The sequence below is a fragment of the Tiliqua scincoides genome, chromosome 4 (assembly GCF_035046505.1).
Source record: "Tiliqua scincoides isolate rTilSci1 chromosome 4, rTilSci1.hap2, whole genome shotgun sequence".
NCBI lineage: Eukaryota > Metazoa > Chordata > Lepidosauria > Squamata > Scincidae > Tiliqua > Tiliqua scincoides.
In genome coordinates, this window is record NC_089824.1 from 28,136,636 (window position 1) to 28,152,746 (window position 16,111).

The 16,111-nt window shown below is 42.8% G+C and overlaps 1 protein-coding gene across 4 annotated transcripts in view; it reads left to right on the plus strand.

Moving 5' to 3' along the window:
- The first annotated feature begins 1,484 nt into the window (after positions 1-1,484).
- VIRMA (vir like m6A methyltransferase associated) overlaps positions 1,485-16,111 on the plus strand; it is a 40,240-nt gene continuing 25,613 nt past the window's right edge. For 3 of the 4 annotated variants that reach the window (XM_066623764.1, XM_066623766.1, XM_066623767.1), the window contains exons 1-7: positions 1,485-1,562; positions 8,104-8,219; positions 11,256-11,342; positions 13,117-13,165; positions 14,016-14,184; positions 14,651-14,773; positions 15,492-15,785. In XM_066623764.1, the coding sequence (XP_066479861.1) occupies positions 1,500-1,562; positions 8,104-8,219; positions 11,256-11,342; positions 13,117-13,165; positions 14,016-14,184; positions 14,651-14,773; positions 15,492-15,785 (901 nt within the window). In that variant the 5' untranslated portion in view covers positions 1,485-1,499. Of the gene's footprint in view, positions 1,563-7,149; positions 7,209-8,103; positions 8,220-11,255; positions 11,343-13,116; positions 13,166-14,015; positions 14,185-14,650; positions 14,774-15,491; positions 15,786-16,111 lie in introns of those variants that run through there. The other variant, XM_066623765.1, reaches the window with a different exon arrangement.

Consider the following 16,111-nt stretch of genomic DNA (forward strand, 5'->3'; position numbering starts at 1 on the left):
CTCACATCCCCCTATGGCCCTACTAATAAATGACCCTCCCCCAAACTCTGTTCCAGAACCACCATTCAGAGCGTGACACCATAGTCTTTCGAGACTGAAGGATGCCAACACATTGAGCTAGCTACAAGTCTCACTGATTTCATTTCAATAATACCTACTTTACACCCCACTTTTTATCAGTGAAGCTTTTTAATATGTACTTATAAATCATGCCTAAGGCTACAGTCCTAATGTCTCCCCCCTCCCCCCCCCACATTTAAAGTTACCAGATACAAAGGGGGACAGAGTGTCTAGACCTGGAACCATGGTGTAGAAGAGGGAACGTTGGCAGATGCAGCTTTTCAAACCCTTCCCTGTTGAGCTACACCTGCCAGAACTCCGTCTTCTAGGCAGTCTGTCTCCCACTTTGTATCAAGTCACCCAGTTGGCTGTTTATAATGGCTTTTTCATTCATAATGCATAATTCTGTCCATCCCCTTTTAAGGCCAGATGCCATCTCACAACATCCAGTGGCAAGAAGTTCCACCGAATAATAAATTAATAAATTAGATACTCCCCCCTCCCCGCACAACAGCTCCCTTAATTTTTAGGGTGACCAGATGCGAACGGGGACAGAGTGCCTTTGCCTTTAACCACTGCATAGCAGCGGAAATGGTGGCAGGTGCAGCTTTTCAAACCCTTCCCTGCTGAGCTGCACCTGCCCAAGGGCACAATCCTAGGCATGTCTACTCAGAAGCAAGTCCTATTGTGCTCAGTGGGGCTTACTCCCAGGAAAATGTGGACAGGACTGCAGCCTCAGAGCCCCATCCTATGCCTGTCTGCTCAGGAGTAAGTCCCATTCGAGTCCATGGGGCTTACTCCCAGGAAAGTGTGAACATAAGAACATAAGAACAGCCCCACTGGATCAGGCCATAGGCCCATCTAGTCCAGCTTCCTGTATCTCACAGCGGCCCACCAAATGCCCCAGGGAGCACACCAGATAACAAGAGACCTCATCCTGGTGCTCTCCCCTACATCTGGCATTCTGACTTAACCCATTCCTAAAATCAGGAGGTTGCGCATACACATCATGGCTTGTACCCCATAATGGATTTTTCCTCCAGAAACTCGTCCAATCTCCTTTTAAAGGCGTCTAGGCTAGACGCCAACACCACATCCTGTGGCAAGGAGTTCCACAGACCGACCACGCGCTGAGTAAAGAAATATTTTCTTTTGTCTGTCCTAACCCGCCCAACACTCAATTTTAGTGGATGTCCCCTGGTTCTGGTATTATGTGAGAGTGTAAAGAGCATCTCCCTATCCACTCTGTCCATCCCCTGTGGACAGGAGTCCCTGTGTGGACAGGAGTGTAGCCCATATGCCCCGTTTCAAGGCATAGGCGCTCTGTCTGCTCCTCTGAGCGGGAGGACCACAAGGCGCCCGCCTCCTCCTCCGACCAGACCCCCCCCCGCTGCACCGGCAGTGCTCGCCCTTCAGGAAGGCGCTTCCGCCGAGGCAAGATGGCGGCGGACGCCAGCACGGAGCTGCTGTTCCTGGACACTTTCAAGCACCAGAGCGCGGAGGTAAGAGGGCGCGCGGGCGCCTGCCCTCCTCCTCAGGGCGCCCTGCTGGCCTCCCTGTTCCCGGGCGGGGGTTGCTCAGTGGGCAGGAGCCAGACTCCAGGGTGGGGCTGCAGCCCCCGCAGGAGAAGAGCCTGGGCGCTGCTTGACTGATGTAGAGCTCCATCGTATGCGTGTCTCCTCAGAAGTAAGGCCCGTTATGGTCAGTGGGCTTACTCCCAGGTAAGTGTGGATGGGATCGCGGCCTCAGAGCCCCATCTTTGCATGTCTCCTCAGAGGTCCTGTTGTAGTCGATGGGCCTAACTCCCACCTAAGTGTGGTGAAGACTGCAGCCTGACAGTCCCATCCTATGTATGTCTGCTCAGAAGTAAGTCCTCTTGTAGTCAGCTGGGCTTACTCCCAGGTAAGTGTGGATAGAATTGCAGCCTGACAGCCCAAATCCTATCCATGTCTACTCAAAAGTCAGTCCCATTATTATTATTATTATTATTATTATTATTATTATTATTTTATTTATATACTGCTTATTCCCAGGTAAATGCGGATAGGATGGCAGCCTTAGTCAAATTAGTTCAGTGATTTTCAACCTTTTTCATCTCTCAGCACACTGACAAGGCACTAAAATGGTCAAGGTGCACCACCAGGTTTTTGACAATTGACAAGGCACACCATGCTGTCAGTGGGGGCTCACATCTCCCATTGGCTGTATTAATAAATGACCTTCCCCCAAATTCCTGTGGCATACCTGTGGACCACTCACGGCACACTAGTGTGCCATGGCACAGTGGTTGAAAATGGCTGAATTAGTTCATTCAAAAGTCAGGTTAGTAAGTTCTCAGTTAAAGGGTGTAGGTGCCCTGCACACTAATGCTAGCAATTTCCCCCCACTCACAGCCGATGCTAGGCATTCATTGTTAGTTAATTTGGCATAGTTAACAACATAAGAGGAGTCCCACTGGATCAGGCCAAAGTCTTGTAGTCCAGCTTCCTGATCTCACAGTGGCCCACCAAATTCCTCAGGGAGCACACAAGACCACAGGAGACCTGCATCCTGGTGCCCTCCCTCGCCTCTGGCATTCTGAGGTAGCCCACTTCTAAAAACAGGAGGTTGCACAGACGCATCATGGCTTGTATCCTGTGATGGATGTTGCCTCCAGAAATCTGCCTAATCCCCTTATAAAGGCATTTAAAGGCCAGATGCCATCACCACATCCTGTGGCAAAGAGTTGCACAGACTTATTGCATGCTGGTTAAAGAAATATTTTCTTTTTTCTGTTCTAACTCTCCCAACATTCAATTTTAGTAGATGTCCCCTGGTTCTGGTGTTGTGTGAGAGGGAAAAAGAATATCTCTCTATCCATTCCCTGTATAATTTTGTAGGTCTCAATCATGTCTCCCCTCGGGTGCCTTTTTTCTAAACTGAAGAGCCCCAAGCGCTGTAGCTTTTCCTCATAAGGGTGGTGCCCCAGCCCAGTAATAATCTTAGTCGCTCTCTTCTGCACCTTTTTCAAAAGAGCATGTTCCCATGCTAGATCGCTATCATCAGTGGACTGGAATCCACGTTATAATCCATGATTATGCATTGAAGAAGTGGGAAAATCCCTGCTTCCTTTATCCATCTGGATAGTGAATCCACTATCATGTTATAGCAGTGTCCTTAAGTACTGGTATGTAGCCGTGTACATCTGTTGAACCATTTGTGTGTTAAAGCACATTTGATATCAACGTGAGAGAAATGATGATGGGGTGGCTGACAAGTGGGTGTTAATAATGAGGTGAAGAACTCATGAAGCCATCAGATGGTGTTAATTACTCTCAGGGTAACCTGAGATGTTACATTGTCTATATGCTGGTGTGGGTGTGTGGCATTTTTTATTTATGGCTTGCTCTTTTGCATGGGTTTAGAGCTTTGTTCCTTAGACTTTGAGTTGGAACCCATTAGGTGGGTCCCCTTTTGTTTCAATGTGTATTTTTTTAAAAATATATTAGACTTGATGCTACCACGGAATGTGACTGCATTTGAGGAAATGTTACAGATTTGTACAGAATGTTACAGGCTACAATGTATATGCTTTTAACAATGATAGTCAATGGAGCTTACTCCTGCGTAGGTGTGGATAGGATTGTAGTCTTTGAAATATTGGGGAATTTTTTTAAAAAAATCAATAACTGCTTGGGAGTATTAGGAGGGTTCTTTACTTAATTACTGATCTGTTTAACAAAAATTGATCTTGTTGTATGGGGGGGTGTGTGTTAAAAATTTTCCTGCTTAATGATGTTACTTCCAGCCATGGTGGCACTTCCAGGTTCTAGACACTTTCGGTGGAACCTGACAGACTGTCATTTTAAAAAGTCGGTCCTGGTGCGAAAAAGTTTGAGAACCACTGGTTTAGAGCATTTTACACACATTCTTGAAGCTACTGACTTTTTCTCCAGTGCCCTTCTCTCCTCCTACACTAGGAGTTTGAATAAAACTTGTGCAATCAGTCCTGTGCCAAGTGGTAAACAACTGTGATACAGCTAGTGCCTTTACACTTACACTAATCACATAGTGATATCTTTTGTCTTTGGTTGCGCCAATACATCAGTAGCCCAAGTATGCAATGTAGGGGTGGTTATGTGATTCAGGATCCAATCCTGTTCAAATTTCCAACTCTGGTATAGCCCTACCAGTGGGGCTTGAGCTACATTGTATATTGGGAGGATAGTTACAGAGGCTACCGCAAGGTAAGGGAGCTCAGGGCTGTATTGCAGTTGCACTGGCACTGGAAAGTTGGATAGGGTTGGGCCCTCACTGCCCAATTCTAACCAAATTTCTGGAGCTGATGTAGCCCTGGAGTAAGGGAACCAATGTTCCCTTACCTTGAGAAGGTCTCTGTGACTGACCCTGCACCACAGAATGCAGCACATGACCCGTTGGCATGGCTGCATCTGTGTTGGAAAGTTGGTTAGGATTGGCTTCCAGTGACTGGTAGAAAGGGATTGGGTTCTCTCTAGGCTCCTTTGTGAGACATCATTTGTGCCTTTTCAGACCTACTGTTTATTGTAATGCAGGTGGGTTGGATTGAACTCTGCAATGATGGTGTCAGTGTTTGTGCTGCTGCAGCAACCAATAGCACAATTTGATGACTTAGGGCCCATTCCTATTCAAATTTCCAGCATTGGTGGAGTTGTAATGCAGTTCCATGGTAAGGGAACAAGTGTTCCCTTACCTTCAGGAGACCCCCTATGACTGCACTGTGATGCAGTGCACATCCTGTTGGCATGGCTGCATCAGTGCTGGAAAATTATATCAGTAGAGTTCTGTTGAAGACTATATAAACTGTGTACATTACTGTGATACAGTACTATAATCTCTTACATTCCTGCTATATTTAAGCATCTCAGTCTGTTTTCTGTAGAGTGGAGTGGCTTTTTAAGCCAAATGACCCCTGTCTTGGGTTATGCACTTTCTTTGGATTTGATAAATCCAAAGTGCACTGAATCATGTAAGCATGATGGGTTGAATGCTCTGATTGTTTATACTCTAGTATGCCCTTTGACCTTTAGCCATTAAGATACATCAGCACACCACTGTCTGGGAACATATGAAGAGTTCCACTGGTTACCACATGTACATACATGCTTTATAGTGAAGCATTCACTAGATGAGTTAGTGTGTGCTCAGATTTGTGAAGACCAGATGAAAGATACTTTGTTAAAACAATAGATCTTCAAAGCAAACAATTCTTACATTCCTTCCAGTATAATCATACCAAAGGATATTGGTTCTTTGAAAAAGAGTTTGAAGTGTTGTACTGTGGTTGTGTGTATTTTTAGTTGTACTTGCATGATTCTGTGGTACAAGTTTGCTAGAGCAAGGATAATATGCTTTCCCAGCTGTAAGCCTCATTGAACAGGGTGTGGCTTTTCTGAGTTGACATGCATAGGATTGCACTCTTAGTTATCAATAGCAACAATAACTTAAATCTAGTTTCTCAACCAGTGTTACTTGTACCACTGGTGGTACTTGAGGTGGTGTCATGGGACCCCCAGACCCCTGCTGCTAGGTAGCAGGACCAGCAATGTGATGTGACAAGCAGTGGTAGGAGGCTCGACTTGGTGGGCAGGACTGCAGCATGCACTTTTTGCATGCTCAGAAAAGCCCTCCCATCTGTCCTGTGCCTCTTACCAATATTTGTTGTGTTGCATCTGGTTTCCTGATCAAGGAGTAACTTGCAATCGTATCATTGCCAGTTTTGTCTGGTGGTACTTCCAATAGGTTAACCATGCAAAGTGTTATGGCAGGGGACTAACATTATCTGGTCCTTCAGTATTTAGCTGTAAGATTTTGCTCTGTTGAGTAAAGGGAGTCCTGTTCTGCCAGATTCCCAATCCAAGGCTCACTCAGAGGACTTGTGTCCCCTCTAAGCTAATTAGCTCCCATTTCGCTCCCCAACAATGGCCCCAGTACTGCTAGACTCCACCACCAGGGTAGCTTGCCTGTTTAAACTGCAGGGATCCCTCCTTCCAGTTCTTAAGGCAACAGTCCTTCCAGGTATAGCAGCACATCTCAGCTCTCCTGCACTCCAAAGTCTGTTCAAGTAGTCCATTAGTCAGTGAGCCAGATAATCAGTCCAAAAGTCCAGTAAGTCATTAGTTGGTTAGCAGAGTTGTGGGTCAGTCAGTCCACAAGGCAGAGTCATAAGCCACCAGTCCAGTAGGTTTGCCTGTCTGCCTCTACTCTCTCTCTACTACAACCCACACCCTCTTCCTGCCTCAGGTGCGCCTTATATCCCTAGGGACCTCATTGCCTCTAGTGGCTGCAGCTGTGCAGCACATCCTTTGCTGAAACCCCAGGCCTTAACTCTTAAAGGGGGCACTGCAGACATCACATCCTATCTCCTGGCCTACCTGACTCCTGAGTCATCACAAATGTGCTTTTTCTGCATATTCATGACACTTGTATGCCAGCACAGGGGACTTGTGGTGACCTAACTGAAGGTTAGGATTTCGCTCTAAACCTGCCTATTCCCTTGAACCTTTCTTCAAATTTTCCATGCTTCAAATCTCTTACCAAATTTATTGTTGCATTTTGAATTTTCTCTAAATATAATATGTATTCTTAAAATGAAGCTATCGAAACATTATATATTAGCCTAACTGATAATGTCTTGGATCCAAGGAGTTGTACAACTGGTTTCATTTGCCAGGAACGTGTTGGGCTTCAGTTTCTTGAACAGGAGTTCTACTTGCCTCTTGGCAAACATCTGTTTTGAAACTGAGGAGTTTTAAACACAGTGTTTGATAAGACATTGGGAAACTCTATTACAGGGACTGGCAGTCTTCCTCTGCATCAGGTTCATCAATAGTAAGTGCAAATGAATGTTCAGTACAAATGTGCAAATCTCCCTATTAGGCCATAGAACTAAGAAAAAAGAGATGGGCACAGCATGGAGTGGCACATACCCAAACAGAGAATGATGCTGAAGGAAGCTTCTGCCCTTGATGTGCTTAGAGTGTAGCCTTACAGAGAGAATTACAAACTTGAATTCTTTTTTAGGTCCACTGTAGACTGGGTGGATATATCTTTGTGAGACTGTGGGCCAGATGATTTTCTGTGATGGGCTAGATATGGCCTGTAGATTGCCTATTCCAGTCTTTTCAAAGGTAAAAGTAAAAAAAAAAAATCCTATTCAGCATGCACAAAGCAGCTCTTTGGATCTTGGCTATGAAATGCCACTTGTTAGCACCTTGTAACACTGTTGCAGTAATTGTATTTTATGACTGAACCCTTTAATTGGCATCTCTGAACTTTATTCTCTCAATGGGAACTCTATCAAAAGTTACTATGAAATTGAGCTACTGCTTCATTTTGCTTCTCTGCTAAAGATGTAAATTAAATTTTGTTTATATATTTGTGAATAGCCAGTTTTTTAAAAAATGTTGGAGATTAAAAAAGGAGAGGGTCTGGCAAGAGACCCAATAAGGACTTATGATGGGGGCCTACCTGTAACTCCACCTAAGTAGTGTGACGTTATACTAAGCAGTTGAACTGTTCTCTTTTAGGTGCTTATAAATAGAGCTTTGGTGCTGCAATTTCTTATGTGCGCAGTGGCAGTGACGTACACTATTGTCTCTGTTCATTAGCCAGTTTTCCTCCTGGTCTTTCTTATTTTCCAGCTGCCTGTCTTCACAGATGACTTGCCTCTGCTCGTCTTATTCTTGTCAACAGAATGTGGCTCTTCTGGTCTCTAGGTGTAGGGTCTGTCCCCCTTAGCCATTCCTTTTTGCTGCAGCAGCTATAATACTGTTATCTAGGACTCAACTGACATGTCTTTTTCAATATTTATGTGTCTTTTTTTCATGGCCCTGCTCAATGCAAATTCCTGTATTTAACAGGAAAAATGGCAGAGGTGACTATCTTATCATTGCTAGTCTTATACAGTTTCTAGGCTAAGCATAATATAATTTTCCCTTACAAAGTCATTTCAGCTCTTGTAAAGCAAAATTAAGATATGTGTTAACCTCCATGAGTTGTTTCCTTTTTTTTTTTTTTTTTAAGCAAAGTACCAATGTAGATGTGGTGCGCTTTCCATGTGTGGTTTACATCAATGAAGTACGGGTCATCCCTCCAGGAGTAAGAGCTCACTCCAATTTGCCAGAAAACAGGGCTTATGGGTAAGTGCTAAAAGAGACTATCCCAGTGATTTTCAATCTTTTTCATCTCATGGCACACTGACAGGGCACTAAAATTGTCAGGCACACTGACAAGGCACACCATCAGTTTTTTTACAGTTGACAAGGCACACCGCACTGATAGCAGGGGCTCACGTTCCCCAGTGACCGTACTGGCTGATCCTTTCCCAAACTCCTGTGGCACACCTGCAGACCATCCATGGCACGCCAGTGTGCCACAGCACAGTGGTTGAAAATGGCTAGACCAGTGATTTTCAACCTTTTTCATCTCAGAGCGCACTGACAAGGCACTAAAATGGTCAAGGCACACCATCAGGTTTTTTACAATTGACAAGGCACACCATGCTGCCAGTAAGGGGCTCACAATCCCCATTGGCCCTACTAATAAACGGCCTTTTCCCAAATTCCTGTGGAACACCTGTGGACCATTCGCCACACACTAGTGTGCCACGGCACAGTGGTTGAAAATGGCTGGGTTAAATTATCCATTGCTACTTATTTATACAGCCCTGCTGACTTTGAGAGTGCTTTGTCATGCTATTGCAGGTTCAGCTATTACTTACATCGTACAGTGGGGAGCTGAGTCTGAGAGAGAGTGACTAACCCAGAACCATGCAATAAGTCCATGAGAGGAATTCTGGTTGTTTTGTCACTTTATTTAATTCATTTATACCCCATCTGGTGATGGGGAGGGGACGAATTGCAGCCTGCTGTCCAGGATTGGGGGAAAAGCAAAGCACATAGCCTTGTCTCTGACCCACACATCCTCAGATACTTTCTAGGGCAAGGATGACAGGCAAAGCATCCTGACACACACAGGGCCCAAACCTATCCAATCTTCCACTGCTGATGCAGCATTGCCAGCAACGTAGGTACTGCATCCTGCAGTGGAGTAGAGAAGTGGTTGCAAAGAAGTGGTTGGGGAGCCAGTCTACTTGGGTAATCCCAACTCCTTTGCACTAATATGCACAACCAAGCCCAGTCTGAGCCCTATCTGAAGCAGTGTGCAAATTCTGTTCTCCAAAAAAAACCACACTTCTTATCTTGCTCCTTCCTCTACATGGACCCTTTAAACAAAGTAGGAAACTCAAAGTGTGTTGGGACTCTTCAAGCCTGTGTGAAGGGGTAGGATAAAGAGGCAAGGGGTCGGTTTGCTGTGTTTCATTCTTTGGAGCGGCTCTGTCAGCAGCGGATTGGAGACAGGTGGGGTGCAAGGCACCCCTTCTCTATTTACTGCTTCCTCAGATCTGTTGCTTGATTCAAGCTGCACTGCTTGCTTTATGATCAGGCCAGCTGTGTGCACAACCTTGTAGTGTTGGTCATAAGTGAGCATGAGGGGCAGTAGCTTTCTGCTCTCTGATCTGGTTGAAGCAGCAGGGTGAGGTTTCAAAAGTAAAAAGTTTATTAAAAAGAGAAATTAGGCAAAGATTAAATGTTTAAAGCAAATAGGCCCTTGAAATTAGGAAAAGGGTGGTCTTAAAATTAGAGGCAAATGAAATAAAATCTGAGTACAAGCTACTTGACTTTCCCTTGCTAGATTTACGTGCCATTGCAGTGTCTTTGCCCGTTAGCTGTAGAGGTGCCTAACAACAATGAATTGGTGACTCTGCAAGTAGTGGAACAAAATGCATGCTGTTCTCATCCATCCCTCCCCCTTTATGAGGTTCAGGGGTCAGACTATTATTATTATTATTATTATTATTATTATTATTATTATTATTATTATTATTATTATTATTATTATTATTATTATTATTATTAACAATAACAATAACAATAACAATAACAATAACAATAACAATAACAATAACAACAGTATTTATATACTGCTTTTCAAAGGAAAGTTCACAAAGCGGTTTACAGAGAAAATCAAACAAACAACTAAAGGCTCCCCGTCCCAAAAGGGCTCACAATCTAAAAGGATGCAAAAGAACACCAGCAGACAGCCACTAGAAAAGACAGTGCTGGGGTGAGGAGGAGACTACCTCCTGGATGTGGGAGATGGACCCCACCTGCTGATTCAATTATCCACAAGTTTTAGTACAGGTCCAGCATATTTATATATGGACTTTTTATACAGGGATTTGACTCAACACGAATGCCCCTGCAAATGAGAAGGAATGTGCTGATCCCTGGAGAAGAGGAAAATGCACCCCTTTAAAATCAGTTTAAAAAACGGAACAGACCTTTAACAATATCCTCCTTAATGAGAGTGAGAGAGGGCAGCTGGCTGACAATCCATCAATCCTGCTCTCTCCAGAGGACCCCTCCCTTGTCCCTGAGCAGTGAAAGAAAGGTGATCGTTTTGCATTGCCGAAAGGAGGGGCTGAGTGAAGCACTGATGGATTGTCTTATCTTACATCTTATCTCTTACATCTCTTATCTTGCATCACAAAGGTCATCAAGGCTGTTTTTAAATCACTGGAGCAAAGAAACGTGGTTTTTAAATTGATTTGCTATAGTGCGTTTTTTGCCATCCACATGAGTGTTTGGAAAGGAACCCACGCGAATAATTAGTCTCAACCTATATCTGCAGGGTGTGTGTGTCTGGAAGCTAGTAAAATTCCTAAAATTAAAAGTAAAATTTCTAAAATCACTGTCTGGCATGTTTCCTAGATGTCCTTCTAACAGAAATGACAGATTTATGGAATGAAAACAAAAACAAATTTGTAAATGTTATGGTGTCTTTTTATTGAATACTGGAAGGCTGAATCAACTTGAATAGAAATATTTATAAGTGTATTTTGATTCTGTGATAGTGTGTATTTATGTGTTTAAAATGCTACTATTAATTAGGTATCAAAGAACTTGACAAAACTGGGAACTTTAACAGTTAGAAGACTGTTTAAAAAAGTAGTGGTGCTGTTATGATTTTAAAGTTGAACTCATTTTTTTGAGATGGTAGCTATCTTCTTGCAGATTGTTAACTATATGATAATCGGTATTTCAGGCCTCGACTGTCCTGTTCATCAGGCTTCTGTAAAATAATTCATGTTTTCCTTTTGGCTCTTTTCCCAGGGAAACATCCCCTCACACATTTCAGTTAGACCTGTTCTTCAACAATGTCAGCAAGCCAAGTGCCCCTGTATTTGACAGACTGGGAAGGTAAGCACTCATAAAATTACATCATAAGCACTAGATTTTGTTAACTCTAAAGCTGTAGAGTGTGCAATCTATAGAGAATTGACTTGTCAGTGCCTCCCTTGGATGTAGCTCTGATTTTCTGTTTGAAAGGACTGTGTGTCAAGGAGTAACCCTTATGCTGCAAGCCATCGGTTCCATTGTTTCCTCTCCGCTACCGCTGTGCCAAAATCTAAGACTCCTGTGTTGTTGCACTGTAGGTGCTGAATATAAGCTAAATTACTTCTTTTGTAGGTCGCAGCATATGCAACAGAATGAGTGCAGTCCTTTAGGCCACTTTATATAGGTGTATTTCTCCCTCCTGGTCATAATATTTTCAGGAAAGATTGATATATCTTTGGTAAGATCTGAGAAACATAGACTAATGATAAATAACTTTATTTTCTAGAGACATACAAGATTGTATGGGACTGTGTTTATTTTAGTTCTTCAAGGAATTACAGATTGGTGCAGGAGATATGTGTTGTACGTAGAGCAGATACTTTGCATGCAGAAGGTCTCAGGTTCAGTCACTGGCATCTCCAGGTAGAATTGGGAAAGACCTGTCTGAAACTCTGGAGAGTCTCTGTCAAACAATACTTGCTGTGGATGGACCAATAGTCTAACTTGGTAGAAGGTAGATGCAGTCTTTGCAGAGGTAATGTTAGGGATCTGCCTCTGAGAGATATGAGAGGAGGCTGTGTCCTTTTGCACTTCTCTCCCAGTGGTCTTAACAACAGTTAACTGTTAAATTGGTAGTGGCACTAATTGTGGTGAATTCTAAAATGTTCTCTCTTAACAAGGTTTTGCCAACTAGCTTTAAATCTGGTTTCAAGTCCTGGTTAAGACAGAACCCTTGATAGTGTTAGCCATGGCGAATAATATTTAACCAGGGCTAAGGCTAGTGGGCAAAGTAACTCTGAAAGAGGTTGACTCTGTGGCCTGTTCTCAATCTTTTAAACACAATTAAGAGATCCCCAGCAATCAGCTTGCATCAAGCTTGCGTGTTTGACAAACTTTGAGCGTTGGGCATAATTGTGTGGTTTGGCTACTTCTGCTGGTAGTAAACTTGGCAAATTCTGGATTGTTGCTCCTTTGCTTTCCATCAGCACTGTCCTTTGGGCTGCTGTCAAGGTATGTATATTTGTTCCTCTGTTTGGGAGATGTTGTAGATCCCTGTTAGGACTTAACAATAATGTTTTATGACTCTGTAATGTAAGCCTGCTGCCTTAGTACAGTTCCTTCTAGATTAGTCCTCAGTCTGATTTCCAGCCCAACCACACATGCCAGGGGAATGAAGTGCAGTTATGCTACATTGCTGGAATAGATAAGAATCTTCTCTAGATCCTTTGCATGGCATCTTGACCTTTGCATCATGGCCTTGCAAGGCTGTGGAAGTCTGGGATAGCTCCAAGCAAAGGAGCAAGGTGGGGTCTGGAAAGTAATCTGATACTGCTTCAGTTGCCATGAATGGAGCACACTTCAGCTGTAGCAGCACAGCTACTGCATGTGCTCAGCAGTGGGGATCAATACATGGAGTCTGTTTCCATGTGCTTATAGTGAAAGCAGTCTACAAAGTAAAAAGTGCTGTTTTCAAAACTGTATTCTTTAGCTTAATGCTTGGAAGAAATAGTGCTTGGAAGAAAGTCCCATTGTGAGGTACCAACTGGCTCAAGATGCCAGTTCATATTTAGTTTCTTTAAGTACTTTGCATAAAGGCTTGCTGGACATTTAACACATTTTCTCTTTTGTTTAACAGCCTGGAATATGATGAGAACTCTTCAATTATTTTTAGGCCCAATGCAAAGGTAATTACTGTTTGTAAATTCTGATGTGGAAGTTAAGTATAATGCCACATCTTTTAACTGTTCTCAGTGCTATAAAATGCTATAGGTGAGCATTAAACCACTGCTCTATAGTTTCAGATTAACGTGGATGGAGTCAGCAGCAAGATGCATAAGTAATAGAGAGCCACACCTTTTTCAGTAAAGTTTCAGAACCTTCTGTGGAGCTCCAGCTGGCAGTCCTGAACATGCCTGTCAGTTGTATATGGCATTTAGTTTTCAGGAAGAAATCTAGATCGAAAACAGAGGTTATGTTTTTAGGCACGTACCTACCACTGAGTACAGGGGATCCCCAAGTTATAAAAGCTTTGACTTATGTAAATTTAAGGCTATTTAAGGCTATGTAAATTTAAGGCTATTTAAGGCTATGTAAGGTTTGCTGATGGCAGGTTTGCTGATGGCATCAACAACTGAGGGAGGGTGAGGAGAGTCAGAAGCTGCACTGGCACATCCTTCACTTGTCTGCTGCTTTCTGAGTACTTTTGCCTTTCTGCTTCCCATTGGAAGGAGTTGCTATGGTTGATGGATGTTGGAAGGTATTGCATTGCCTTGCTATGTTCAAAGATCAGTGAGTAGAGGAAGAAGCAATTATTCTAACTTATGTAAAACTCAGCTTGCACAAGGTTGTCCAGAACAGAATTTTTATGAAAGTCAGGGACCTTCAGTGCTATAAGCTTTTCAAATAAAAGTTAAGGCTCTCAACACTATTGCTAAAGTTTCAGTCTCACTTTATTAGAGATTTATTGAGCAACTAGTATAAGTAGTAACAAGTCGGTATTTTGAGAAATGCTTTATTCTGTCTTTTAAAAACTAGGTTAATACTGATGGATTAGTTCTAAGAGGCTGGTACAACTGCTTGACACTGGCAATATATGGCTCTGTTGACAGAGTAGTAAGTCATGATAGGGATTCTCCACCACCTCCGCCGCCACCTCCGCCACCTCCTCAGCAGCAAACGGCTTTAAAAAGAACTCCAAAACTTGGTGAGGACTTATAAACTAATTAAATTAAAACAACATTTTTCTTTTGATGATCATTAACTGCAAAAGTTAAATTATCAGTTTGCAAATGGGTCTTTCACTACTACTTCTAGCTGATGTTTCTGGCTGTGATCTGTAAGCTTGTCCATATCTGTATGTGAATCAGAGCTTTTCTGAATAATTTTCTTTCAGTAATTTCCCAGCTGAGCCCCGCACTACTGTACTTTAATATTCCCAGATGTTTTAATGTATTTTTGAGAGTTTGATGAAAGAGTTGCTAAAAGAGGAAGCTATAATGCATGCACTGGAGCAGTTTAGCTTTCAGCAGCTCTTGCGTTTGCCTCCAAACTGCTTTGTAAACTGAGGGGAAATGTGAAGATAGTTTGGACCTTTGTGTCTTTTCTGAGTTGTGACAAACTTTTTTTTAATTAGAAAAAAACCCGTTTTCTATGCAATTTTTATTTTACAGCTGATGGAGAAAAAGAGGACCAATTCAATGGCAGTCCTCCACGACCACAGCCCAGAGGACCAAGGACTCCACCAGGTCCTCCTCCTCCTGATGATGATGAAGATGAGCCAATGCCTGTTTCAGGTACCTCTTTCTGCTTTTCAAAAATTGTGTGTACGCTTTGTATATGGAAAATAAGGGAAACACTTTGGGGTCTTTCTAGAGTTAGGAGAATTGTCAATTTTCACTGCTGATGTCAAAATCCCTTATGTGCAGTGCTTTTTTGGTAGCTTTAGGGAAAATACTGAAAAATAATTGAAAGCAGGGTGGGATTAAAAGTGAGACTACTCTGATGATATTGAAGGTCTGTCCTAGCTTACAAGAGGTTGTGAGACTAAAAGCTGTTCTCGGTTCCTTGGATAAATTAATTTCAAGTGTTGGGTCACTTCAGTCATTATATGTTAAGTTTCTTCCACGTCCCAGAAGTCACGGTCCAGTTCTTCATGAGTGGTATTTTTGCATCCACCGCTGAATTGCCACTGGGAAGTTACAGTTGTAATAGAGATGTGCCAGGATGCATCCCCAGAGCTTCTCTTTAGGGAAGAATTGGCAAACCAGCCTGCTGAGAAAAGAACTTTGCCTGCCTTAGGACTGCAGAACCAAAGCAACAAAGGCTGAGTGTGGATTATGTATGTGTTTAAAAATTTAAGGTACAAAAAGAGACAGGCTTCAGTCCCTAGAGGACATGTAGCATCTGCTGCTTTTATTTTAAACTGCTTTCTAGTTCTTCTGTTTAAAAACATACCAACTTTTGCCGTAAATTTTTAATACATTGCCTTGTTTTTAATTATATTGTGTTCAGTGGTTGGTGAAAAGGATGATGATGTTGATCACAGAGAAGATTACTTTGAACCTATTTCTCCTGATCGGACCTCTGTTCACCAAGAAGGCCCATATTCTGATGAAGGAGATGTGGAAGAAGACCAGCCAGAGGAAGCAGAGGATGATGAAGAAGGGGTAGATGTTGAAGAAGAAGAGGAGGATGAAGAGGATGATGATGGTCAAACAGTAGAGAGTATTCCAGAGGATGAGGAAGAGGAGGATGAAGAGGAGGAGGAGGAAGAAGAAGAAGGTGATGAAGAGGAGGAAGGCGAAGGTAGACAAAATATTAGCATAGAAAGTACTGATTTTAGCATGCACATACATCATACTCATCACTTGATTACTCTGCATTTGACTCTGAACCCCATGTATGAACTGTCTCTATTGAAAAACATTGTTCTGAGTTCACATTGGTGAATGTAAAGGTACTATTTGTGTGGCTTAACTGATTCACACATGTAAGTCATCATCATTCAGTGCTACAGTTAGAGTCCTGTGCATGCATGGGTGAACTGGCTTTGGAGCTGTAGAATTTAATGCGATAACTTTTAAGAGGCATTTAAGTTGGAATAGAGAAAAGATGCAAGCTTTTTAAATGTT